The sequence below is a fragment of the Eulemur rufifrons genome, chromosome 21, assembly GCF_041146395.1.
Source record: "Eulemur rufifrons isolate Redbay chromosome 21, OSU_ERuf_1, whole genome shotgun sequence".
Classification (NCBI taxonomy): domain Eukaryota; kingdom Metazoa; phylum Chordata; class Mammalia; order Primates; family Lemuridae; genus Eulemur; species Eulemur rufifrons.
In genome coordinates, this window is record NC_091003.1 from 1,573,633 (window position 1) to 1,599,404 (window position 25,772).

The window sequence follows — 25,772 nt, forward strand, 5'->3', positions numbered from 1 at the left end:
TGGCTCTGATCCGCTCACTGGCGGGACCCCGGGCCCGGCCTCGGGAGTTGGTGCTTTGGGGGAGCCCCAGGCCGGGAGGGTGCAGCATCACTGCTCCCTGAGAGACCCTCATGGGGGCCCCAGGGGCCGACAGCCCTAGCACTCTCCCCAGAGGACCAGAGAGAAAGCAGATGCTTCTAAGTTTCTAGAAAACGTTAACTGATAAAACTAAAAGCCGGGCAAAGGTGACCAGTGGGGGGCAGTGAGGTTTTCACTGGTATCCGTGCATTACCGTAAGCACAGGTAGGCATGATGCCGTTTGCCCGGGGTGCCTGGTGTCCCCATGCCGGGACAACGTGGGAAACCCTCGCCCTGGGGCAGGGAGCAGGCATGTGGCCAGGCTGGAGGAGCCATGCCCAGCAGCGGCCCCAGCACGACTGGGGGTCTGGCGGCTCCTCCGGCCCCTCCTGAGAGCTCCCGCTCAGCCCTGCGTCTCCTTTCTCTTTCCAAGTTAGAGAAAAGGAGCATCTTCCTAGAAAGGAGCAGCGTGGGGCAGTACGCCCCCTCGGACGAGGAGGACGGCTACGACTCCCCCGACGTCAAAAGGAGAGGGGCGTCCGTGGACGACTTCCTGAAGGGGTCTGAACTCGGCAAGCCGGTGAGTGTGGGTCAGCCCATGCCAACTGCTGGTGGGCAGCGGCTTGGGACAGGCTCCTTGGAAATCAGGAGACACAGGGACCGCATTAAAACCAGTCTGATCTTTGTTTAAAATCAGTTCATTTTCGTGTCTTCCAATTGGTGCCCGAGTGAAAGAATCACGGCTGGAGCGGCCCAGATGCTCATGTTGCAGACTGCTCCACTGAGACAGCTCCTGTGCGCCCTCTTGTGGGCATATCGCAGAGAAACACTCTGCCTGCAGCACTCCCGCACGCTCCTCCTTAGCGGGCCACCAACTCACTGTGACTCGCAGTGCTTACACAGCTTTGTCTCGGTTAGTCATTAAAACCTGGGTATTTTTAGTAAACATGTCAGAGAATGCTATTAAACCCATTTGTCTTGCTGCCCACCAGCAAAATAAAGAAACTGTGCTTAACACCATGAAACCAGAATATCTTTTTTTTTTTTTTTTTCCCCCTGAGACAGAGTCTCACTCTGTCACCTGGGCTAGAGTGCCGTGGCGTCAGCCTAGCTCACAGCAACCTCAAACTCCTGGGCTCAAGGATTCCTTCTGCCTCAGCCTCCCAAGTAGCTGGGACTACAGGCATGCACCACCACGCCCAGCTAATTTTCCTATATATATATTTTTAGCTGTCCAGATAATTTCTTTCTACTTTTAGTAGAGATAGGGTCTCGCTCTTGCTCAGGCTGGTCTCGAACTCCTGAGCTCAAACGGTCCGCCCGCCTCGGCCTCCCAGAGTGCTAGGATTACAGGCGTGAGCCACCGCGCCCGGCCCAGAGTATCTTTATGGATGTATCACACTCACAGATCTGAGCTCGTCAGAGTGTGCAGTTTGAGCTGTTGGGACTGACTTTGTCGTCGAGAGCTGGAGCCTGGCATTGGCGAGTGAACTGGCACCACCACTGCGAGCCTGCCAGGGCCGCCGGGGTCGCAGAGTCGGCATGTTCACAAGCGTCCTCTTAATCTTAAAAGACACATTTTGTCAAACCTTTTACACCGCCCCAGCCTCCTCTTCATGTTCCTCGCTTCCTCTGGTGTCGGGGACCACACAGCCTGCACAGCGGCTTCCGCGTCCCGCCCCGACCGGGCCGAGTGCGCGAGTGCCTGGCTGGCACTCGAAATCTGAACTCTGAAGTTCTCTCGTGGTGCACATGCGCCCCCTGCGCCGCGCCAGCCCCACCCGTGTTCACCTACAGTGTCCCCTACTGTCATCGGAGTCGCAACTTCTGGCGTGACCCTTTGTCCAGCCAGTGAGTTGGAGAAGCGGAGGGTGCCCAGAAACGGAACGTTTTGCCCGCGTGTCTCATAAGCCCCAGCGGGTGTCCCATCTGCTGGGGTTGGGAGACCTGCCCCGGTCCCATCTCTGCCACCCCAGCTCATGGTGTGGCTCGGATGGGGACGTCCTCTGTCCTCGCCTTCCTCACCCTAAGAAGCGCGGACACCCAGACACCCCTACGCGTCTCTAGGCGTTGGGCTCCGAGGGCTGCAAAGAGGGGGCGGGGCCGAGCAAGGACAGTCTCAGGTGCTGGAGGAGCCGCGTGGGGCCGAGACGCCATTCCATCAGTGTCCCCTCTTCTTGGACCCAGCCCCACTGTTGCCATGGAGACGACTACCACACTGAGAGCAGCCGGGGGTCTGACCTCTCCGACATCATGGAGGAGGACGAGGAGGAGCTCTATTCCGAGATGCAGCTGGAAGATGGGGGACGGAGGCGGCCCAGTGGCACATCCCACAACGCCCTCAAGGTCAGTGGCCTAGGGGAGGGGACGCGGGGCCCCCCCACGTAGCCCCAGAGCCAGAGGGGCCTCACCTGGCATAGAAGCCCCTGGATTTGGATTCGCTTCTTTCTCACTACTGAATCTGCATTCGGGAATTAGCTGTGCCCCCGGTTTGGGGGAATCCACGTGGTGCCTCTAGGGGCCCCGGCACTGTGCCAGGGTTGAAGTGGGAGGAGTAGGAGAGGATTCCAGCCCAGCCTGAGTCTCTTTCTGGAGAGAAGCAGCCTTGGAGTCAGAACTGGGACAGGGAAAGTGGGGCCGGGGGCTGCACAAGGCTCCTTAAGAGGAAGGAGTTGAGGTCGCCCTGCCCAGCAGGTGGGCATGGCCCAGCTCAGTGAGGTCAGAGGGGCGCTGGGTGGGTCGCCCCAGGGTCCAATCACACGAGCCCCTCACGGGCAGGCCGGCAGGTCCAATGCCCTGCTCAGACCACCCCCCACTGGGCCCCAGCACCCCCACCTGCCACCCCAGGGGGCCAGCCTAGGCCGGCAGGTTGGGTTTCCCTCGACATGGCGACCCCTCTCCTTGCTGCTGCTGCTGACGGGCAGTGTTCCAGCTCGCGCCTTGCGTGCTCCACGCAGCCACGAGGCTCAGCACCTCTGGGCACCGGGCCCCGTGCTAGGCCCAGGGCAGCCCCCGCCCTCCAGCGGTTCCCAGTCCAGTGGGGGAGACAGACACAGGGCCAGGCCACTAGCAGGACCTTTGTGGATTTCCAAAATGAAAAAGGCCTCAGAGAGGAAACTCCTGCCGGGGGCGGAGCCTCCAGCGCCGCGTTTCTCCGGCGACACAGAGCTGCGCGCTCTGGACAGTGGGCGGAGGCACATCCAAATCTGGCCCCCACCCGGCGCCTCCTTGCATAGACAGACTGACCTATGTTCTCCCCGCAAAGGCCGCTGGCAGGGCCTTGGGGATGTCTTGTCCCCGAAGAACATGCCAGATCCCTATGCAAATCTTGCATGGTTGCAGCTTGTGTGCAATTCCTGGTGGCTCCCTTCCCCTGCCCCAGCTCCCAGGGTGACGCCACTGAGCAGGACTCACACTGGCCTCTCCTGAGTGGTCCAGTCTGACCCCTCCCACGACTCCCCGTGCTGTGCCCCAGAACCAAGCGCTACCTAGAAGTGCTTATGAATCGGGCCAGGCAAGGGGTGCAGCTGTTCTTCTGACTCACTGCGACACTTCTCCTTTCAATGGAGGAAGATGGGGGTGGGGGTGGTTCTTCCCGAGAACAGTTGAGCAAGGGCATGGAAAGTCACTCTCTCCTTGGGAGGAGGCCCAGAGGGCAAGCGCTTTGGTTACAAGGCCGTAGGGCCGAGCCCCACCCCCCTTCCACCTCTTAGAAACAGCAGGGCGGGGTCACGGGGTCACAGGGTCACGGGGGCAGGGATGGCCAGCAGCTCACTCCCCCCCCCCCCCCCCCCCCCCAGTGCTCTTACTAACCAGGAGATGTCACAGGCTGGTCTGGATCTCTAGATTCTCTTGGGAAGTTAGAGCTCTGGCTGGGCTCTCTTTGCCACCTGGCAGCTATGGGCCTCCTGCTGGGAAGGGTCACACGCTGGTCCCCGCCTGCCCTGGAGAGCCCTGGGCCTACCTCCCTGCACTCTAGGGTGGTTCTTTCTGGGTGTCGTTCAGCCGATACTGGTTGACATTCCCCAGAGTGTACAGCCCAGAAGGTGGCATTAGCAGCCGGCAGAGTGCGTGCCCAGCGGCCAAGCCATGGCAGACCCAGCACCAGGTAAACCCCACGCAGCCGCAGTGGGGGCCGCAGGTGGCCGTCGGCACAGGTGGTTCACCGCCACCCAGCAGGGGAGGCGAGGGGCAGGATCTAGGCCTGGAGAGCCGGCCAAGGCCCCCCAAGAAGAGGCCGGTTAGGAGTGTCCTTCAGCGTGAGACATGTTTTTCAGGTGGAGGGTGGGTTTGAGGGCTGTTCCTGGCAGAGAGCAGGATGCCTGCGGAGACAGGGCAGAGTAAGTTCCAGGAATTTATCAAGGAGCTCCCCGGCGTGGCCAGCTCGGCGCCTGGCGCCGGAGACCACGGTGGCTCCGAGAGCAGCTCCTCGGGGCCTCCAAGCGCAGGGCACAGAGGACAGACGGGGAGACTCAGGCCTTTGCCCACGGTGACCAGCGCGACGGTGCGCGGGCGCTATTCCCGGGCGCTAGTGACGAGGTGCCTGGTTTCACGCAGCTTATAATTTAGCCAGGGAGAAAGGGGAGATGTCAGCAGAAACAAGAAAGCAGTTTTGAGGGGTGCAGAGCGCGAGGGAGAGAGCGCGGCTGAGTGGGACAGGAACGGACCGCGCTCGCTGGGGAGCCGGTGCCAGTCAGGTGGCCTCCGATGGCAGCTGCCTCCGGGTTCGGGTTCGGAGGACACAGCAGCGGGCAGTGGGTGCGCCCGCCTCGCAGGGGTCCCCCGCAGCCCCGCCCCAGCTTCTGCACGCGCGGCCGCACCCCGCCGGAGCATGCCGCACGCCAGACGCATGCTCTGCGCCCTCATCGCCTCGGACACTAACTGTGTGTGTTTTCTCCCCCGCGCCCACTCCATGCGTGGTCACGCCCCGCCCTCCCCGCACCCGCCCCGACACGCCACCCCCAAGGAGTGCTCCGAAGGCGCTTTCTCGGAGCAGCAGCCCCCGCTCAGGAAGAGGCTGTTCAGTATCCCCGAAGTAGCAGAGGAGGAGGCCGAGTGCCGCGAGCTGCTGCACAAGCAGGGCCTCCGGGCGTCCCCCAGGGCCCGCGCGCCGCTGCCCGGGGAGCCCAGGCGCGCCCGGCCGCGCAGGGGCGACGAGGCCCCGCGGGGCTCCCGGCTCCCGGCCTGGCACAGGGTCCCCGCGGCTGCGGAGGACGCCCTCCCCGAGGACAGAGGCTGCCGGCTCAGCCGCTCGGCCGCCAGGAGCCCGGACAGTGGCCTGGACTGCGGCAGCGAGGAGGAGCTGCGGGCCGGCCTCGGGAGCGCCACGGCCGCGTGCAGCCCCGGGCGCTGCCCCTGCGCCAGGAGCCCACGGCCCGCGCTGGCCCGGCGGCGCACGCTGACCCGGCAGAGCAGCGTTGAGGAGGACTTTGGGGAGCAGGAGGACCCCGGCGCCGGGCCCAGGGGCGACGAGAGGCCGGCCCCCAGCAAGCACGGCTGGGACGAGTCGGCGGAGCGCGAAGAGTTTCGGGGTGTCTGCAGGAAAAGCGCAGCCGGGCCCGACAGCAGGGCCGCCCAGCGCGCACAGCCGGCTGCCCGCGCGGCGCGAGGCCCTGCGGTGTGTGCAGTAAACCGCCTTCACTCCACCCGCCCGGCCGATCTCTGCATTCTTCCATTTTTGGTTTTTTTTGGGTGTCCATCCCTGGGGAATCTCTCGCTGCCGCTCTTTAGTTCTCCCTGCGTTTTTGATTTAAGTCTCATTCGCTTCCCAATCTTTTGACCATGCTGGAGATCTTTCCTTTGCTTTAGATGACGATTCCCGCCCCCAGAATCAGTGATGATTGTGGCTGCTTTAATTAAAGGACAACTGAATCTAAATTTTAATTAAGGGTTAGCTGAACTGTGATTAGCTAAAAATTTGACAACACATATTTTTTTTTTCCAAATGATCCTTGGGGACTTATTTATAACTATTAGTATTACTGAAGGGTTCCCCCCCCCCCCCCCCCCGCCGCTTGTTTTTTTGGCCTTCTTCCATAACTGAAAAAAATGGAGAACAATTTTTGAACAAATCTGTTTTTGTACATTGTTTCCCAGGGTTGTTTTTTTTTTTTTTTTTTTTTTTTTTTTTTGGCTTTTACCCCCTGGTTTCTTTTCTGCATTGACAGTTTCCAAAATGAGTTTTCCATTGTCCGGCTCCGCCTGTGGCTGCAGACGCCCCCTCTGTTAGCCGAGTTGGAGCGTAGGGTTCATTGGAGGCTTCGTTCTTCTCTGCACTGTGTTCTCTCTCCAGAACGTTTGCTCCAGTCAGGCCACCCCTCCACTGAAAACACAGGTGAGCCGGCCACACGGAGCCAGGCCTCTGAGCCCCGGTGCTCTGTGATGGGTCCGCGAGAGGCGCTGACCCACAGGCCAGGACTCACCCGCCAGCCCCCCGCCCCCGCCGTGCGGCCCGCACCCCCAGGCACGGGGACTCCCTGCCCACCGTCCACGCCTGTGTTCCTGAGAACCTCCTCGCTCAGTTGACTGCCTGGCGAGCTGGAGGTTTCGCTTGAATGCTCTTTCACCAACTCCACCCTTGAGTCTGAGCTAGAGATGCGCTTTCTGGGAGAGGACAGCCACCCACGTGAGCCCTAGAGCAGCACCAGCAGCTTCAGGTCAGGGTGAAGGCGTGTGTGTGAGTTTCAAAGCTGATAAAATACAGAAAGTTTTTCCTACAACTTACATCCAGGCAGGACATTTGGAATTGAAGCATTTGCCCCACTTCTGTGACAGGTGCCGGGGAGAGGGGCAGGGCACTTGGAAGCCAGGCAGGGGTGACAGTGAGCAGAGGTGCCCACGGCAGGATCGGTTGTGTTAAAGCCGTTGTCATTTTCGTCCAAGGCATTTGGCTTCAGCAGCAGTAGCAGCAACAAAAAGGTACCTCCCGAGAAGTCACTTTTTGTCCCCAACCCGAGTGTCAAACTGCGACTCTGAGATGGAGAATGGGTGCCAGGTGACAGCTTTGTTCTCTTCCAGGGCATTCAGCTAACCTTTCAGTTAAAAGCTAAGTTTAGTTGCCTTTAGAGCTTCTGCTTCTCGATCGAATTGATTTGGCTAACTGAATTCTTTCCTCCCCAAGGCTGGCGAGACTTACGACTTTGTCACTGTTTTGTCTTTAGATCTTAGGAAACCCAGCGTCTGCAGGACGGGCAGATAGGGTGGATCACCTGGGCCGGAGGTTCCCCCGCGGCAGCCCTGGTCCTCAGCGGCCCCGGCCGATGCCTGTCCCATCTATCGGTTAGTGGCCCCAGCGACACCTCTCGCGTGTTCTTCCCACCACAGAGCACGCGGCTGCTTAGTCCTGCATCCAAACATGTCAAGAACGTTTTTTTAGGGGTAGCATTTTCGGCTAAATACAGAAAACTCTAGGTTATTTGTGCAGAAAGAGGGCAAGGACAGCACAGCAAGATAAATAAAACCCGTTAGTAAATATTCTCAAAGTATAACATAGTGGCTTTTTACGTCAATCTTCTCCCTGCCGATTTCTCACTGGAGAGCTTCGCAGAGGAAGCGCTGACGGGGTCGTCCTGTGCCCGGGGCTTGCCCTGGCTGGGCTTTCCTGAAATGCCTGGGGCCAAAGCCCGCGGCAAGTAGGCCCTGAGTAACCGAGAGTTTCTGCACGGGTACGACACGTTGGCAGCTAGAGCCGAGAGCCACGGGACACGGCGGCAGCCGAACCTGCCCCGGAACTGTGCCCCCCCCACCCATCTGGTCACCTTCCCGCTCCCGAGTCATCACCTGGCATTCTGTTTCCATTCTCTTAACTACTTTTTGGAATTCGGCCAGCCATGCTGAAAGCTGTCATTGTGGCCATCCTAATCCACCTGCTTCAGGGGGCGGGGTGTGGCTGAAGGCAGGATGGGAATTCTCCAAGTATTGAAACGCATCATGGCAACAGCAATTCCAAAAAGTATTATGCAGAAGATAATGGAACCTGGTAATCAACACAAATGGACACACACACACACACACACACACGAAACAGAGCAATGAGAACTGTTAATAGAAGTAGATGAAAACAAAACATCCAGACTTGGCATTACAGGGCTGAAGGAAAACAACGTCCAGTAGTCTAGGCTGCTGAAACGTGGACTCTGATCACATTCAAATCATTGAAATTTAAAAGACAATTGGTCATCTTTCCAACCAGCTCAAAATGAAGAAAGACTTTAACCTCTAAATTGTGCCTTTCCAGACTTTTTTGCTTACACAATTCAATAGGGGAAAAAATTTTCCATCTTTACAGTGTTTAGAATGTTTTTGTTATTAATTGATTGATTGAGACAGGGTCTTGCTCTGTCACCCAGGCTGGAGTCCAGTGGGACGATCATAGCTCACTGCAGCCTTGAACTCTTGGGCTCAAGTGATCCTCCTACCTCAGCCTCCCAAGTAGTTGGGACTACAGACACATGCCACCATGCCTGGCTAATTTTTTGAGGTTTTTTTTTTTTTTATAGAGATGGGGTCTTGTTATGTTGCCCAGGCTGGTCTCGAATTCCTGGCCTCAGGTGATCTTCCTGCCTTGTCCTCCCAAAGTGCTAGGATTACAGGTGTGAGCCACCATGCCCGGCCTGGTTGGATTTTTCTTAAGGTGAAAAATTCGAAAGGCTGCATACATGTCTTACTTTTAGTAAGACGCTTGTTAAATTGGTTGAAAAGAGTAATTCTGTGTTAACACCTTAACAAAGAAAAAGCCTCTTAACAACATGCCTAAAAAAGTGTTAAGTAGGCCGGGTGCAGTGGCTCACGCCTATAATCCTAGCACTCCAGGAGGCCAAGGTGGGCAGATCGTTTGAGCTCAGGAGTTCGAGACCAGCCTGAGCAAGAGTGAGACCCCATCTCTACTAAAAATAGAAAGAAATTATATAGACAGCTAAAAATATATATAGAAAAAATTAGCCAGGCATGGTGGCACATGCCTGTAGTCCCAGCTACTCGGGAGGCTGAGATAGGAGGATCCCTTGAGCTCAGGAGTTTGAGGTTGCTGTGAGCTAGGCTGACGCCACGGCACTCACTCTAGCCTGGGCAACAGAGTGAGACTCTGTCTCAAAAAAAAAAAAAAAAAAAAAGTGTTAAGTAATAAATCCATGATAGATTTGCTTTAATTGTACAAACTTCTTATCATGTGGCAGCCCAGAAATACACATAAAAACACAATTAAAATCACTTTACACACACACACGCGCACGTACATACACACGCCTTAGTGCCTATTATATTTTCAGAAGGCAACGTAGTGAAATGTGTTTATCACCTGCCTTAAGGAGGACTGTAGGGGGAGCAGCCGAGGGAATGAACAGGCAGTGATGTTCGAACAGACACCGTCTTCCTCTCGTTCTCATTTACTTAGTTCTGTTTTATTTGTGAAAATATTAGAAACTAAGTGTTTTAGAAATCTGCTATATTCTGAAAGCATCACTTTTCTTTGTCAGAGGAAATCAAGTCTGTAAACCAGACTTCCTAGGTGTGTTTTAATAAGCCATGGTTCCACAATTAAATGAAAAAATACTGTAGCTTTTAATATTCTCTGCCTTTCCAAAATTTAAGAAAAAACACAGTGCCCTTCATGATTTAAAAAACAAAAGTTATATAGCGCCATGTCTGCTAAATCCCAAATCCTATTGTTAGCACGAGGCCGGCCTCTGAACGTTGGTAGACGTCTCCAAAGATAAATTCAGTTGGATTTTGGTTTTTCCCTGTATAATTTTTGGTCTTTGCATTTATCTCCTTATTTACCTGTCAGACAGAAGGCCCGAGGGTTTACCCTTCTGGCACGGAATTCCCACATTTTAGAGAATTCTGTTCTTACCGACTCTGAAATCGTCCTCCACTTTCTCTCATTTTGCATTATTTTGGCTACTGAGTGAGGAGGTGCGTTTCCTCCTGTGTCCAGAGAGGAAAAATGAAAAATTAGTAACTACATCAAAAAAGGTTGGCCCTTAAAAAAAAAAAAAAAAAAAAAAAAAAAAGACTCTCTTCCTCGGTTTCCCCGCAAGGAGGACGCTGCGAAGCCGCAAGGGTGTGACGGCTGCTCCGTTCCTCTCCGTAGAGGTCACGGTGGATGGGAGCAGTGGAGGCGGCTGGTCTCGGTCAGGTAGCGAGGGCCACGGTCCCGTGGGGGACAGTGCTGGCCCTCGCAGCCCCTGTGGCCTGGGGAGCGGCCCAGGCGGCGAGTCAGCAGCCCCGACCTCCCTGCCCCCGTACGGTAGTGGCCCCTTCCTCCTCCTCCCGCCAAAGACCCCCCACCCCTGCTGCCGGGCGGGGCAGTGCCCGCTCCCTCCCGGGTGGCCCCGGCCCAGGTAAGTGCTCCCCTCGGCCACCGAGAGGGACGAGCCCCCGCTGCTCCCTGTAGCCCGGGGAGGCCAGAGTCCCGCAGACATCCCGCAGGCCCTGGGCTGTCCCCGCGACGGGCAGGCGCTTAGGAGACATCGAGCGCCCTCCCTGGAAGAACGTCCGGTGGGGTCGCCTCACACTCGTAATTCTGTTCAGGAACCTTCCAGTGCAAGACCCGCCCCACCCTCCCCGGAAAACACGCAGGAGATGGTGTCACGGTGTAGGCAGTTCTGCTCTGGGTGGGATGCCTCCTGCGGTGTGGCCACTTGTGGTCCCTGCGATTTTGGGCTTAAAGACGTAAAAGTACGATTTTTCACATATCATGGTCTTTGAACATAAGTCAGCTACTGAGAAAACGCCCTCCTTGGTGGCCCGCAGGGGTGACTCGAGAGATTTTTCAAGGAGGATGTTGACGGCACCCAGCTCTCTGCGGGCTCTGACTTAGGTCCGACCCCCATGTGCTCGGACCCAGGGTCTTGCCACATGACCTCCGCTGGGGAAACGCTGTGGCCGGAAGCTCCGCTGGCGTTTCCCACGGTGGGAACCGCGTTCTCTGGGTCACACGTGCACGGCTGTTCAGCCCTCTGCACGTCTCGGGCAGAACCGCAGATGAGTGTCCCGCCCAGGCGCTGCGGGCGCCCCCTGCCTGTCCCTGAGCAGGGCGGGACCGCACCGCCCCACACGCTGCGGCTCATGGGTCGCAGGAGGACGTCACTCTAGCGTCTCCCTGTATCTAGGTCCCATTTGCAACTAGAAAAAAGTCATCAGGTCTTTTCACTGAGTATCAACAAGATCAAAGCTGGTGTGGAGGAAATAAGGACAGCTGCCGTGGAAATGTTTCGCTCCTGGCAGAAATTCAGTTACTGAATTTTTAGATTATCTAGGCGTTCTAAAAAGGTCCTGAATTTCAGTCATGTAAACAATTCACTGCATTTTCAAAATCAACCTTTCCTGCCCTAAAGTGCTTTTATTTTTAAACTAATTTCTTTCTTTCTTTCTTTCTTTTTGCTGGTGAAAGAAGCCGATTACTTGGTTCTTTCTCCACTATCTGTCCCATCCCTCCTGCACCCCTGTGTCCCCTCATCCCACGCTGTTTCCTCCTGCTGGGGACGGAGCCTGGACTGGGCTGCTCTCCCAGCCCTGCTCTCCCAGCCCTGTTCTCCCAGCCCTGCCTTCTCTCCCAGCCCTGCCTGCTCTCCCAGCCCTGCTCTCCCAGCCCTGCCTGTTCTCCCAGCCCTGCCTTCTCTCCCAGCCCTGCCTTCTCTCCCAGCCCTGCCTTCTCTCCCAGCCCTTCCTGCTCTCCCATCCCTGTTCTCCCAGCCCTGCCTGCTCTCCCAGCCCTGCCTGCTCTCCCAGCCCTGCCTTGTCTCCCAGCCCTGCCTTATCTCCCAGCCCTGCCTTCTCTCCCAGCCCTGCCTTCTCTTCCAGCCCTTCCTGCTCTCCCATCCCTGTTCTCCCAGCCCTGCTCTCCCAGCCCTGCCTTCTCTCCCAGCCCTTCCTGGTCTCCCATCCCTGTTCTCCCAGCCCTGCCTGCTCTCCCAGCCCTGCTCTCCCAGCCCTGCTCTCCCAGCCCTGCCTTGTCTCCCAGCCCTTCCTGCTCTCCCATCCCTGCTCTCCCAGCCCTGCTCTCCCAGCCCTGCCTGCTCTCCCAGCCCTGCCTGCTCTCCCAGCCCTGCCTTCTCTGTGGCTGTTTTCTCATTCGCTTCCCTGCCGGTGTTCTGGGACCACCTCGTGTGGCCAGAAAATTACCTGTCAGTTGTTTGTCTGTCTCTCTCTCTCTCTCTCCACACACACACACACACACACACACACATACGTGTATGCATGTATATCTGATGCTGTCCGGTGATGTATATGCACGTATGTTAGGATTTCTAGAAGAATTGTCTTTAGAAGCGGGAGGGTAGGCAGAGTTGAAACCCAGTTCTGCCAGGAAGTCGCAAAGTGCTGCAGTGAAGGTTGTGTTTGTTGCCAGTTAAGTGTTTAGAGCTATGCGCACAGTGTGGCCGCCTCTCCCGGACTTTGGCTGACACAGATAGAACTTGCACACGGGCTGTGCTCACTCTCCACTTCCCAGAGCGCGGGGGTGCCTGGGAAGGGCCGGAGGGGCGCTGTCCCGCGGGGTCGCACCTGCACCTGCCCCCTCTCTGGGGGTGGAGGTGGCCACCTGCCCGTGGGTACCTCCCATGTGTGGCCGGGTCCAGGGGGTGGCCACGCTTTGGAACAGTCACTCCTGTCTCCAGTCCAGCCTGGTCGGGGCTCCTGGTCGGGGACCTGCCCACGTGTTAAGCCACAGACCTGGCGTGGCGGGAGACTCACCTGCTGCTGTCTTCGCCCCACACGCTCCCAGACGAGTACTCGGGGCGCGACCGCCTCTCCCCGGACTTCTACGAAGAGTCAGAAACCGACCCCGGCGCCGAGGAGCTCCAGGCCCGCATCTTTGTGGCTCTGTTCGACTACGACCCGCTCACCATGTCCCCAAACCCAGACGCTGCCGAGGAGGAGCTTCCCTTCAAAGAAGGACAGATCATCAAGGTGGGCTCGAAGGGGACACGGCGCGAGTGCACGAGGGGTCTGGGCCTGACGACGGGGGCAGCTCGGGCGGCCCCAGGGCCTCTGCCCCACCAGGGTCGTCCCCAGTGCCTGCTCCTCGGTGGGAGGAGGCAGGGCCTTCACCCCGTTTGCCTTGTAGGGTTGTGTGCACACACACACCCGAATACGTCCTGTGGACCACAGATTCTGTCAGGTCCTGTGTCCTTGAGACAAACACCACAGGCTCTGAGTTTGAAAAGACTTTTCAACGCACAAGACCTAAACCGCAGGCAGGAAAGAAGGAAGAGGGGAGGGAGCGCGTTCACTCGCCACAGGCTGGGGTCACCTTAGACCCTCGACACAACCAGCCAGGCAGGCTGTGCCCAGTCCCCTTTCCTGTCCCCTTTCCCGTCCAGCCTGCTGGGAGGAGCAGGAGCCGTGCGAGTCCACAGTGGGGGGTGAGAGGAAGCGTGCTGCCCACAGGGGAGGGGAGAGGGGGCCTTGAACCCCGAGTTTGCAACTTCAGAACGAGTCCAGACAACTGGCATTTGGAAGTGGTCAGGGCGCCTGTCTTGTCACGGAGGGACCCACGTCAGGCGGACGCAAGCACCTTCTAAGTGCACGTGTCCTGGTCATGCATGCCTTTACTCGCCTGAGCTCAAACACACGCGGTCCTCCGAGCAAACGCCCCTCAGACAGGGAGCTGGGCAAGTGGCCCAACCCCCGGGGTCACAGAGCAAGGGTCACGCGTCCACATCCGCGGCCGGCCGGGGGGCAGTTACGTAGGTGAACCGGGCTACTCTACGAGCGTGTGCTGAGGATATTCCCGACCACACACGACTCCACCACCAGTAGGACTGGTTGTAACACGCTTTGATCCCCCCCCGCCCCCGCCCCCCGGCTCTAGGTTTACGGTGACAAAGACGCTGACGGGTTCTACCGCGGGGAGACCTGTGCCCGGCTCGGCCTCATCCCCTGCAACATGGTGTCCGAGATCCAGGCGGATGACGAGGAGATGATGGATCAGCTTCTCAGACAGGGCTTCCTGCCCCTGAACACGCCTGTGGAGAAGATAGGTGAGGCCCCGCTCAGCCGTGGCCGACGCATTTCACGGGGCAAAGCCCCGCAGCTCAGGTCGGGGGCCACGGGGAGGAGACCCCAGTTTGCGTCGTCTGCACGGGCCAAAGTCGCGCCTCCCCAGCCACAGGCCCCGTGCTGGCCCCAACCGTCCGGTCCCCTGCCTGGAAGAGTCCCTCATGTCATCTGCGTGTCTCTGGTCAGGGGACACGCTGGAGAGAGGACACGTTCGTGTTCCTGGGAAGGGGGTGCACTAGAGCAGAAGCGTAAGAACGTGGGGTCCGAGGCCACCGGCCAGGGCAGAAGCGTTTTCTAAGGATGGCGCCCAGCAGCGCGGGGCTTTTAGACGATGGTGGGTCTCCGTCACGTTGGCCCTGTGTGGCGGTGGAAGGGGGACACTGCTAACTTTGGAATAGCTTCACGATGGCTTTCTTGTCCCCCTTGTGACTCGCACAGAGAGAAGCAGGCGGGGTGGCAGGCATCACGCGGTGTCGACGCGGAGGATGGTGGCTCTGTACGACTACGACCCCAGGGAGAGCTCGCCCAACGTGGACGTGGAGGTACCAGCCCAGCGCTCGCTCCCTGCTGCCCAGACCACGCGGGCACCCGCTCCGGCAGAGCCGCTCTGGATGCCGTGCTGGTGCTGGGACCCTGTGCCCTTGACTGTCTCTCCCCTGCCCTGTGGGCCGTCTGTGCGAAGGGCCACCAAGCCAATGAATGGCCAGCGAGGACGCGGCCAAGGGGACATCTTGTTCCCCGGGGCCCAGACCTTCCTGTACTGCTACGGAAAGAGCAGTTTGTGACCCACCTCTCACGGGGGTGGCACCGTAGAGTCATCTCTAAGAGATGAGCAGAAACCCATCGCAGGGCAATAAGGTCCCCTGACGTTAACAGAAACGCAGAGGGGATAGCAGTGACGTGCCGGGTGCACGTGGCCTGGTGCAGCCGGGGCTCCCCGGCTTCACGAAGGCTGAGAGTCATCTGCCTTCAGAAGTGAAGGATGGGGCCTCCCCTCCGTGGGGCTCCTTGCTTAGACACTCACGGACTTTATTTTCTCATTTTCACGTTTAGAAATAGGACGCTGGTTTCTTTTTAGAGCGTGCTCTACTAGATTGACGTTGCCACGTTCTGCCGTGTGACAGGCTGCAAAGTGCTGGGCCGGCTGACGGCCGAGGACAGGGGGACTTTCCTAGCACCGTGTCCCTGCCTCCAGCCTGGTGCCCGGCACAGAGTAGACACTTCATAAACAGGCACTGAGTTAATAACTGGGTAGACTTTTTAACACTGCGTGAAAGGACACTTCCGCGATGGTCCTTGTCTCTGACGTTCCAGGTTTTTAAAGTTAACTCTTTCTCTAGTTTTAAAAATGTGTTAGCAACAGAAAATGGTAGCAATCTTGAATTTTGGCCAAAGATGAAAGCACCGCGGCATTTTCCTTTTAGGTTGACATTGTCTGGATTTGTACTTACTTTCTAGAAGATGACGAATAGAGCCGCTCAGTAGCTTTGTGCCTTTCTTCATTTGGCTGGAAGAGTAGATTAATGCCAAAATTTCTCAAATAGCAAGAGAAATCACAAAAAACTTATTTTTTTAAATTAAAAATATTTTTTAAAATTTAAATAAAAAGATTCAGGGGGGTGCAAGTGGTTTTTTGTTCCGTGGCTGGATCGCATAGTGGAGAAGTCTAGGCGTTTAACATGCCCGTGACCAGGATGGTGCAGGTCGTGCCTGATAGGTGACTTTCCCCACCCTCCCTGTCCCCGAGTGACCAATGTCCGTTATGTTTTTGAAACAACTACTTTGTGCAGGAAAAGACGATTCACTTTATGTTCCCTTTCTACAGGCTGAACTTACATTTTGCACGGGAGATATTATTACTGTTTTTGGTGAAATTGATGAAGACGGATTTTATTATGTAAGTTTTTGAAGCATCGAGAGCCAGCACCTCGTTCATTTTGCGTTGTTTTTTTTTTTTGCTTGTCTGTTCCCTGAATGCTAACTGTGGTCTGCTGGAAAGTTTGCCTCGTGTGCAGGTCTCTCTTCACTGTCAGGTAGAAAGCCGGTACGGTGATCTGCAACGCGCTTTCTTTGCTGCTGATGGCATTTTCTACATATGTAAACTGTAAACAAAATAGGTGCATTCATATTCTTGCATTTAAAAATCACTGCCGGCTGGGTGCGGTGGCTCATGCCTGTAATCCCAGCACTCTGGGAGGCCGAGGCGGGTGGATCGTTTGAGCTCAGGAGTTTGAGGTTGCTCTGAGCTAGGCTGACACCACGGCACTCTAGCCTGGGCAACAGAGTGGGACTGTCTCAAAAAAAAAAAAAAAAAAAAAAAGAAAAAAAATTGCTGCCACCCAAATTTTATAAAACAATTTTCTAGATTTTTTATTGCATAGGTAAGAAATAAATTTTCTTACAGGAAAAGTAAGAAATACAAACAAACAAGAAAGAAAGAAAACCCCCTAGATTTCAAGACTCCTCTGGTACCTTCCATCTGAGAGTTCCAGCCGGCCACGGTTAGCAGTGCCTGGGCCGGCTGCCCTTCCCGTTCCTGCAGAGCGTGGCTCCCCTGACCCCAAAACGCTGACAGAAGCCCACAGGGCCACTGAGGACGTGGCTGCCCCTGCCCACCCCAGGCAGTGGTGGTGAGCCCAGTGGGGGGCCCACCTGACATCATGCTTCCACCCGCCCCCCCCTTTTTTTTTTTTAAATCAGAGTGGCCAAGAAACTGCTGAGCCCTGACACGGCAAGTTTCTCTTTGAGTCGAGCAGATTTTGCAACCTCAGGCACATGTGGAAGTTCCAGCCTCCCTCCTCTGCCTGGTTTCTGATTTTTAAGATTTAGTATTTAGGATATTTGTACTCTGTCACATTTGTTGTACTATTTCGTTCTAGATCATCCTCTACTTTTAAACTTTTCATTATGTGTTTTTGTTTCCTTTTTTTTTTTTTTTTTTTAGGAAAAAAATTTAAGTTTGTATGTAGTCTTATTTTTCTACCCTTGGGGGTTGATCATGCTTAAAAGTTCTTCAAGGTGATAGAAATAAGCACTGTGTTTCGCTTCATTGATTTTGTAGTTTCATTTTTCGTATGTAAATTTCAAGTGGCTATTTTTTTCTTAGCATAACCAGTGTCTCAATACCATTTATTAAATAATCTGCACTTTCCCTTCTTAAAAAACATTTTTTTAAAATTTGAGACAGGGTCTCACCTTATTACTTGGGCCAGAGTGCAGTGGTGTCAGCCTAGCTCACAGCAGCCTCAAACTCCTGGGCTCAAGTGATCCTCCTGCCTCAGCCTCCTGAGTAGCTGGGACTACAGGCAGGCACCACCATGCCCGGCTAATTTTTCTATTTTTTGTAGAGATGGGGTCTCGCTCTTGCTCAGGCTGGTCTTGAACTCTTGGCCTCAAGTGATCCTCCCATCTTGGCCTCCCAAAATGCTAGGATTACAGGTGTTGGCCACCAAGCCCAGCCTATTAGCCTTATTATATATACTAAATTTCTATTTATGCTTAGAGCATTCATAAACTTTACTAGTACTCTATGCTGTCTCAATTACTGTATTTTTATACTACATTTAGATATTCGGGAAGAATCATTTTGTACAGAGTCCCACCCTCACAGCAAATCCATAATTTTTTGTCTAGAGGTATGTTTAGTTTTTGGATTAAACTGGAGGAAAACTGACATCTTATAATACTGTCTTTCAATTCTGACAAATGGCATGTGCCTCCTTTTTTTAAAGTTTTCCCTTTCATCTGTCAGAAAAGATCCATAGATTTATTCTTACACATCCTTTATATGTTGTAAGTTCATCTCAGGAACTTTACAGTTCTTATTGCTATTGTGAATGATTCCACACCCCCACCCCCGGTATATATTCCAATGGTTATTTAGAAAATATGGTGGAAATGTGTGTGTCCCCGCAAATCATTTTTGAGTGCATTTATTTATATCTGTTGTCATTTGATTCCCTTGGGTTCCTCAGATCATGGCTGTTTTGTCTCTTCACTAATATTTATAATTGTTGTCTCTTTTTATCGTCTTACTGCATCATTCAGAGCAATGCTGGGTGACAGGGGTGGGGAATCTTTGGCTTGTCATGTGTTTTAGGAGAAATACCACTAATATTTTACACTATTATACACAAGTTACACTATGCATAAAGATAGATGGTCTTTATAGTTTAAGAAAGTATCCTGTTTTAGTTTGCTATGCTTATTTTTCATCAGCAAATTACTGGCTGTCGTCTATAATTATTTCTTTAAAACACTGGATTTGATTTGGTACCATTTTATTCAGAAGTTAATATATTTGTATTCCAGAGATAATATTGGTCTGTATTCTTTAGAATACCTTTGTGGTGGTTTTGGTGTCAGGATTAGGCTAGAATTACTGAGTAAGAATCTTCCAATTTTTTTATGCTCTGGAACAGATTATACAACATGGAATTACTGTTGTCGGAAGGTTATTAGAAAATCTTTTAGGTTTGGTATCTTTTTAGGGTGTGGTTACGCAAGTTTTCATTTGCTTAAATGGTTAGCTTCTTCTTCAGTCAATTTTTAAAATTTTTTATGTATGTAGAAAAACATGCCTTTCATTTAGATTGTGAAGTGTATGATCAGAATTGTCATAGTATTTTCTCAAAGTTTCAAAATAATTTTCTAATTGGTTATCTGAGTGTTTCTATTCCTAAGTTTTACCTTTTTCACTTTCTTTGAAGAGTCTTGCCTAAATTTTTATATTATAATGGGAATCAGATCTAAATTAGTAGGTTTTTTTCTCTCCTCCAGATAGTTGTTGTATCATTTTGTTGGTCAGTTTCGCTGAGTGGCCCTGCCCAGTCCAATCTGTTTATCATTTCTTACTCGATCAACAATAACAGGGAACACCTAATTTAGACCAAAATTCTTAGATTTCTTGAAACTCTTGTTCTCCGACATGTCTAGTCTTGGGCATCTCAGGAGCGCTGACTCTCAATGTTTCGTGGGTCCCGACACCGTAGGGTCCTCCCGTTCTCTGCTCAGCTCGGCACGGCCGTGTGGAAGGGTGCGTGTCAGCGGCATGTGACGCCCCGCCCGCCGCCCTGGCCGGCCCGGGGCTGCGGGACTCGGCCTGGGTCGGTCTGCACAGGCCTCTGGGGTGCGAAGGTGACGCCGGCAGAGATTTGGGCATAAAGCTGCGGGTTTTCATAGATCACAGTCCGCCAATGTAAGCCGACCGCTCTGTCTGGCGCTCGCCCAAAGAAAGCGTCTTTTCCAAGGCCGGAGGGGCGAGCTGGCTGCGTGGGACCTGCTGGGAGGACGGGGCTGGGCTGCAAATGTGAGTGTCTTCCTCGGTGGGGGGTAGGGGAAACCTTGCGGGGAAGAGCCCTCCAGAGACACGTGTGCAGCTAACAGCACAGATGGCCGGGAAAGGTCCCTTCAGTCACAGCTGCAGAGAAGCACGAGCTGCCAATGGGGCCTGGGAGCGAGACGGGGGTAGGGGGAGGGGCAGGGGTAGATCGGAGAGGGGGGGGTCTTCCAGGTCCAAGCAGAAGAGGGGGCTGGGTAGTGTGTGGGGCAGCGTGTCTGCGGGGCAGGACCCTTGGACAGGAAGACGTGGAAGGTACGGGGGGCTTTTTTGGTCATCAGCGTTTTATGTCTGTGGCACAATCTACGTAACAATTTACCATCCGAACCATCTTTACGTGCATGGTTCAGTGGTGTTCAGCACATTCACGGTGTGCGACCCGCACGACTGTCCAGCTCCGGGACGCTTTCGTCTCGCAGAAGCGGAGCTCTGAACCCCTTAAACACTGACTCCCCACACTGCCCTCCCAGACCTGGCAGCCGCCAGCCTGCTTTGTCTCTCTGCATCTGGTACTCTGGGGACCTCGTGGAAGTGGGATCCTACAGTATTTGTGCTTTTGTGATTGACTTAGCATAATGTTCTCAGGGTTCACCCACTTTGTAGGGTGTGTCAGACTCTTGTCCTTTTTAAGGCTGAATACTATTCCCCTGTGTGTATATAGCATGTTTTATTTATTCATTCATCCAATAAACACCTGGGTTTCTTCTACCTTTTGACTATGCAACTGTGAACACAGGTGTACAGGTATCTGAGACACTGCTTTCGATTCTTTTGGGTTTATGTGCAGAAGCGGCATTGTTGGATCATGTGGTAATTCTATTTTTGAGGAACTCCTGCACTGTGTCCGAAAGCTGTTGCACCATTTTACATTCCCACCAGCAGTGCACAAGTTGCCAGTGTCTTCACGTCTTCACCAAGACTTGTCATTTTCGGTTTTGGTTTTTCTTGATGGTAGGAGGTGGTTTCGTGTGGTTCTGATCTGCATTTCCCTAATGGTTAGTGGTGTGGAGCATATTTTCATGTGCTTGTTGGCCCTCTGAATCTTTTTAGAGAAATGTCTATTTCTTAATTGGCTTTTGTCTTTGTGTTGAAATTCCTTATATATTCTGGATATCATCCCTTAATAGATGTGATTTGCAAATGTCCTGCAGTTCCGTAGGTTGCCTCATCACTCTGCTCATCGTGTCCTTTGGTGCAGTTGTTTTAATGCAGTAGGCTGACCTACCTTGTCACTCCCTAGCCTGCGTAAACAGAAACCCACGCTGTTTGGGGCCGGTCACTTTGGGCACTTCTGGGACAGGTTAGTGTTGGGGGAGTTGGGCTTGTGAGCCCCTCGGTGCAGACGGCCGGACCCCCACTAGGCGCAGGCACGGACGTGTAAATGAGCAGCCGGGTCCGGGAGGCTGTACACCCACCCGGAGCAGGAACCTCTGCGGGGGTGTCGGCAGGCACTTCCATCTTCCCCACGTCGTTTGAATGTTGGCGGGAGAATGTCTGCATGAGAGGGAAGAAAAGCACAACCGTGCACAGGTCCGTGGCTCTCCGCCTCGCCGGCACGCTGGGCTCACCTGGGCGCCACCCCTGAAGACTGACAGGTGTAACTGGTCCAGAATGGTGTGCCTGAGTGCTGTTTCAAAGTTTTGTTTTTGATTAATACAAAATTGTACATATTTGTGGGGTACAACGTGATGTTCCACTACATACATTGTGTAATGATCAAATCAGGCTCATTGGTGTACTCATCACCTCACAGTTACCGTTTCTTTGGTGAGAACATTCCAAATCCTCTCTGCTAGCGCTGCTGAATACGCAGTGCTGGTAACTGGAGTCACCGTGCTGTGCAGCAGCCCACCAGGACTGCGTCCCCCCGACAAACTCTCCCTGGTCTCCCCCCTCTCCTACTGAGAGAACTGTAAAAGCCCTGCACGGACTCCGAGGTCAGCCGGCTTGGGAACCACTACGTGAGCGTTTCCTACAGGAGCCTGATCCCAAGAACCACCAAGCTCCTCCCCAGACGGGCAAAATCGGGACCCCAGGAGAGGGCCCCGGCGCCCTCGAGCCGCTGAGGTGGTCTCAGGATCGGGTTCGGGAACGCTGATCTGGAGCCCCTTCCCCTCCCACCCACCTCTGTAAACCAGAACCACCGTACCGTGCATCTTTGCTTTGGGGAGTTGAATTCCTTTACCTAAAGCAGTAAGTGGGTTTCTGGAAAAATAAACAGTTCTCTGACTTACCCCTGTGGTTGTAGGGGGAGCTGAACGGGCAGAAAGGCCTCGTACCTTCAAACTTCCTGGAAGAAGTGCCTGCCGACGTGGAGGTCTACCTTTCCGACGCTCCGTCCCACCCCTCTCAGGACGCAGCCGTGCGCTCCAAGGCAAAAAGGGTAAGCGGCCACTTGGCCTTTCTCGCCCTGTCCCGCGCTGCCCTGTGCTCTAACGCAGGCTTTGCACTGATGTTTTTATATCTTGGGCCGAAAAGCATAGACCCTGAGTTTTTTCTCTGCCTTTCAATGGGGGTTGTGCCTAAAAATTCTTAATTCTAAATGTTATTTGTTTCACCAAAAAATAACCCTTTCAACTCTAATCTGCCTTTACTCACAAAGAAAAGTCCCATCTACATTGTAGACACACATGCAGTTTGAGAGTGACGAGGGGACAGCCCTTCAGGTTCGGTGGGCAAGAATGGCTCTTTGCCCTCGGTCAGGACTGTAGTCCTTTTGACAAAGATCCAAGAGCTTCCTGAGCATATTTAACTATTAGATTACATTCATGTTTAGTATCTCATTTTTATTTTATTTCATCACTGCGAGTTTTTATATATTATATTTTTATATATTATATATTTTTATTTCTTTGCTCATCTGCTTGGACACAGAAGAAGAGTGTTCATTTCACACCTTAATCAGGCAATGTAGCCTTCACGTAAGTGAGCAACTGAAGTTACCTATAAAGATACCAACTTCAGCTACCTTAAACGGACCAATGCGGTAGACTTAAGGCTTCACTGTGGGGTTAAAAAACAGAAAAGAAATATGTCTCAAAAAATTATTGGACCTCAAGTATTAGGATATTACTTGGTCTCAGTTGTAAAGCAACTGAATTTACAGTGAAACAAATCATCTTTAAAAATAATTTCCTGCTATTTACATTAAGAATATTTGAAAGGCCAACATTGGGAACATATTTCTTAAGAAGCTAATTGTTTGTTTACATAGAGTATTCCAATGTCTACTCCTAATTAAAGCTGCATATTGCATTGTTAGCCACTCTTGGAAAAAGCACAACCTAACAAATATGTTTACTATAGGAAGTTTTACTTAAAAGAATAATTTAAGATCAAGCACATGAGTAGTGAACTAGACGATCGAGTGTTGGCTCTGAACCCTGAGGCTGTGCCTCCACTCGCGAGAGCGCCCTGCCGCTCCTCCAAGCACCGCCATTTTGAACGTGCAGAGGCTGGTGAAAGACGGACGTGTTGGTTTACCAATGCAATACTAAGTTTTATGAAACATGCAGCTCAAATGATTGCATTAGACGGAATAGCTGGTATCTTCAGGTGTACTTTGGGATGCTTTCCTAGGTGTTTTCCATTAGACTTAGACCTTGATTTTAAATCCAAGCAAGCTTGAAGCCCCTTGGCTTATATCATTTGCCTGCTGAATAATGAACACTCATGTTAGCAAGCGGTTTGCTCTGGAGAGGCTATCGGGAACTAGAGCAATGACGGTATGATCTAAGCTTAGGCCATGTATGCAACTGCAAAAATTAAGTGAGGTAAAGTTGTCATGCAACGTACTGCAAGAAAATTCTACCCCTTTGAAGCACTGTTGATTAAGCACTTACAGTGTACTGAAATACTACCATGTGCTACATATTGAGAAAAATTCACGTTCAATGATTTGGAAATGACAAAAGCATCCAATAAGGGCCTTTAAGCTTTCTTTGATTGTAATTAAGGTTCATTTTAGTTTTTTTTTTCTTTCAACCAGTGTGCCATCTCCAATATTTCTATAATATACTAACCCAAGAATGCACTTTAACCATATCAGGATTTTATATAACCAAATAGTTTTCAAATACAGCAAAATTCCCTTTAACATTACTGATGGGCACTCGGCCAACTTTACTATCTAAAACAACTTTTTTTCCAACCCTGCTTTTGGTCTTAACTTATAAATTATTACCTTTGTTTTGCCAAATCGATGGCCACCCCCTCCCCCAAGACAAAGAAACTGAAAACCAAACGTGTACGGCCAGACGCTCTCTCTCTGACGTGCTTTGGGAGAGGGTGTTTGCTTCTCATGGCATACTTTAAAAATTGAAAGAAGAAATGAACCACCCCCTTTTTCTTTCCTGGTGGGAGTCGGGGCAGTACGATGTTACCAAGTGAATTACTGTTGTCGGCGCTCACGCACTCAATAAACTGTCACAATGTACCTACTAGGTTCCTCCTGAGGGTTCAGGGACAGCAAGGAGAGCTCCATCCCCCACAGTCCATCTCCATTCGGGGTCACCTCCGTCATCTATGGGTTCTGGTAGTCCTGGGAGAGGCAGGGAAATGTCCTCGAAAAAGAAAAAGGGGCTGCTTTCCAAAGGCAAGAAACTGCTGAAAAAGCTGGGTGCAGTGAAATGATTCATGTGCTTATGGACAACTTCCAAATCTATGTAATTTTCTTTAATTCCAAACTAGGGCTTTCATGACTCAAGTACTTCCTAAAAAAACAATCTTCTCCCCTGACACCAGTAGAGAAATGCACTTTTGCACTACCATCCACTTTAAACCAACTGCGAGAACAAAGAGGAGCTGTTGCTCTCTCTCAGTCACCGCTGACAATCTGCTCTTTGTCCAAGGTCTGATTGGGGAGGCGGGAGGGGACGTCTTATTAACAAACAGGGGGACGAATAGCTACCTGTAGCTCACTCCCTACCTGTAACTCCAGTCTTTGTGCATTTGTCATCCACCCTTAAAGGAATGATTTTCAACCTTTCTCCCTTTTCAAAATGCTTGCCTCATAATGCATAACTTTCACTTTAACTCTGGTCTTGAAATTCCTAGTTTAATTCGCCTTGATGTTCTGCCTTATAAATGCACAATGATTTGTACTGTCTAATAAAAAATACAGTGTATACTTTGTATGTGTTGTGCATTCAGTGGTCTTCATCCTCACTGACACAGTGGCTCGAAACCAAGTTGTACAGGCTGTGCATTTTAAGATGCTGGTTTTAGTCTTTCAAAGCAAGCCAGGCAACACACAGAAATGTTTACTTACTCAACCATTCAAAAAAGAGAAAAGGAGAGAAAGTAACTTTGGTAAAGTACTAGTACTCCAACCTGCCAGAAAGGTGATAACCTTCATTGCTTTCAGTGTTACATTTTGTGGCATATGGATTTCTGTTACTTTCATTATTTGTCAAAATGCCATATCCAAATACTCAACAGTGAACAGCACACACACGTAAAGTGATCCACATAGTACATAAGCCACACCAAAAACATCCTAAATTTAAATCTATTCAAAATGAGTCCATACCCACCTTCATCATTGGCATTTGAACAAAAGACTTACAAAGTTGCTGGCAGATGTATTTGATGGTTACTATTTTGTAATTCTTGTCCACTTGTAAATTGTTTTTACTCTTTATACATACTTTTCAGACTGCCTTTCTTTTGTAATTTATGGACGGTTTATAAATGAATGACAAAGCTTTCCCCATTGTGTCTTCAAAAACTATATTATAAATTGTAATATAATATGTGGTAGATTTCTTAAAAGGAAATTACTCAATGTGTGGTTAAACTGTGTGGGTGTATGCATGTGTACAGTTAGTGTAAAACTATTTTCTAGAAATAAAATTTGTTATTTTATACAATACTGTTTATTCCGTACCTTTGTTTTAAACACTATGTTTTGGGAGTCATTTGCAAAATGCTGTGACACTCTTGTACTACTAGTGACAGTCCACTCAGTATTTCTGGCACGTGAGAAATACTCACGTACAACAAAGACTTCCAGGGTGAATTCAAACCAAATTTGTTAATATTTTCCTTTGGCAACTTTAGAATTCAAGTGAAATTTATAAAGCACTACACTGCCTTAATACAATAAAATACAACTTAACTTCCCAAATATACAGAATTTTCCTAAAAGTCTTATTTTAAAAATCTCCAAACATTGAAATTTGTTTAAAAGAGATAAAACCAACATGCTTATGGCAAGATGAAAACAACGTAGTTGAAATGCATAACTTTATGGAACTATATACAAGTATAATAATTATAATTGCTACCATGTCATTCATATTGAATTATTTTTTCAACCTGCAATTTCTCCAAAACAAACAAAAATCAGCAAAAGTATCCAGGACTAATGTTTCCC

General features: G+C 51.8%; 1 protein-coding gene across 10 annotated transcripts in view; it reads left to right on the top strand.

The window, feature by feature from the left end:
* The window catches only part of RIMBP2 (RIMS binding protein 2), a 166,578-nt gene extending 141,312 nt beyond the window's left edge, over positions 1-25,266 (top strand). For 2 of the 10 annotated variants that reach the window (XM_069497381.1, XM_069497380.1), the window contains exons 12-20: positions 491-637; positions 2,245-2,403; positions 7,218-7,335; positions 12,782-12,966; positions 13,871-14,039; positions 14,497-14,600; positions 15,884-15,955; positions 21,645-21,779; positions 22,274-25,266. In XM_069497381.1, coding sequence (XP_069353482.1) covers positions 491-637; positions 2,245-2,403; positions 7,218-7,335; positions 12,782-12,966; positions 13,871-14,039; positions 14,497-14,600; positions 15,884-15,955; positions 21,645-21,779; positions 22,274-22,297 — 1,113 coding nt within the window. In that variant the 3' untranslated portion in view covers positions 22,298-25,266. Of the gene's footprint in view, positions 1-490; positions 638-2,244; positions 2,404-5,023; positions 5,675-7,217; positions 7,336-12,781; positions 12,967-13,870; positions 14,040-14,496; positions 14,601-15,883; positions 15,956-21,644; positions 22,162-22,270 lie in introns of those variants that run through there. The other 8 variants (XM_069497378.1, XM_069497379.1, XM_069497375.1 and 5 more) reach the window with 6 other exon arrangements.
* Positions 25,267-25,772: the final 506 nt, after the last annotated feature.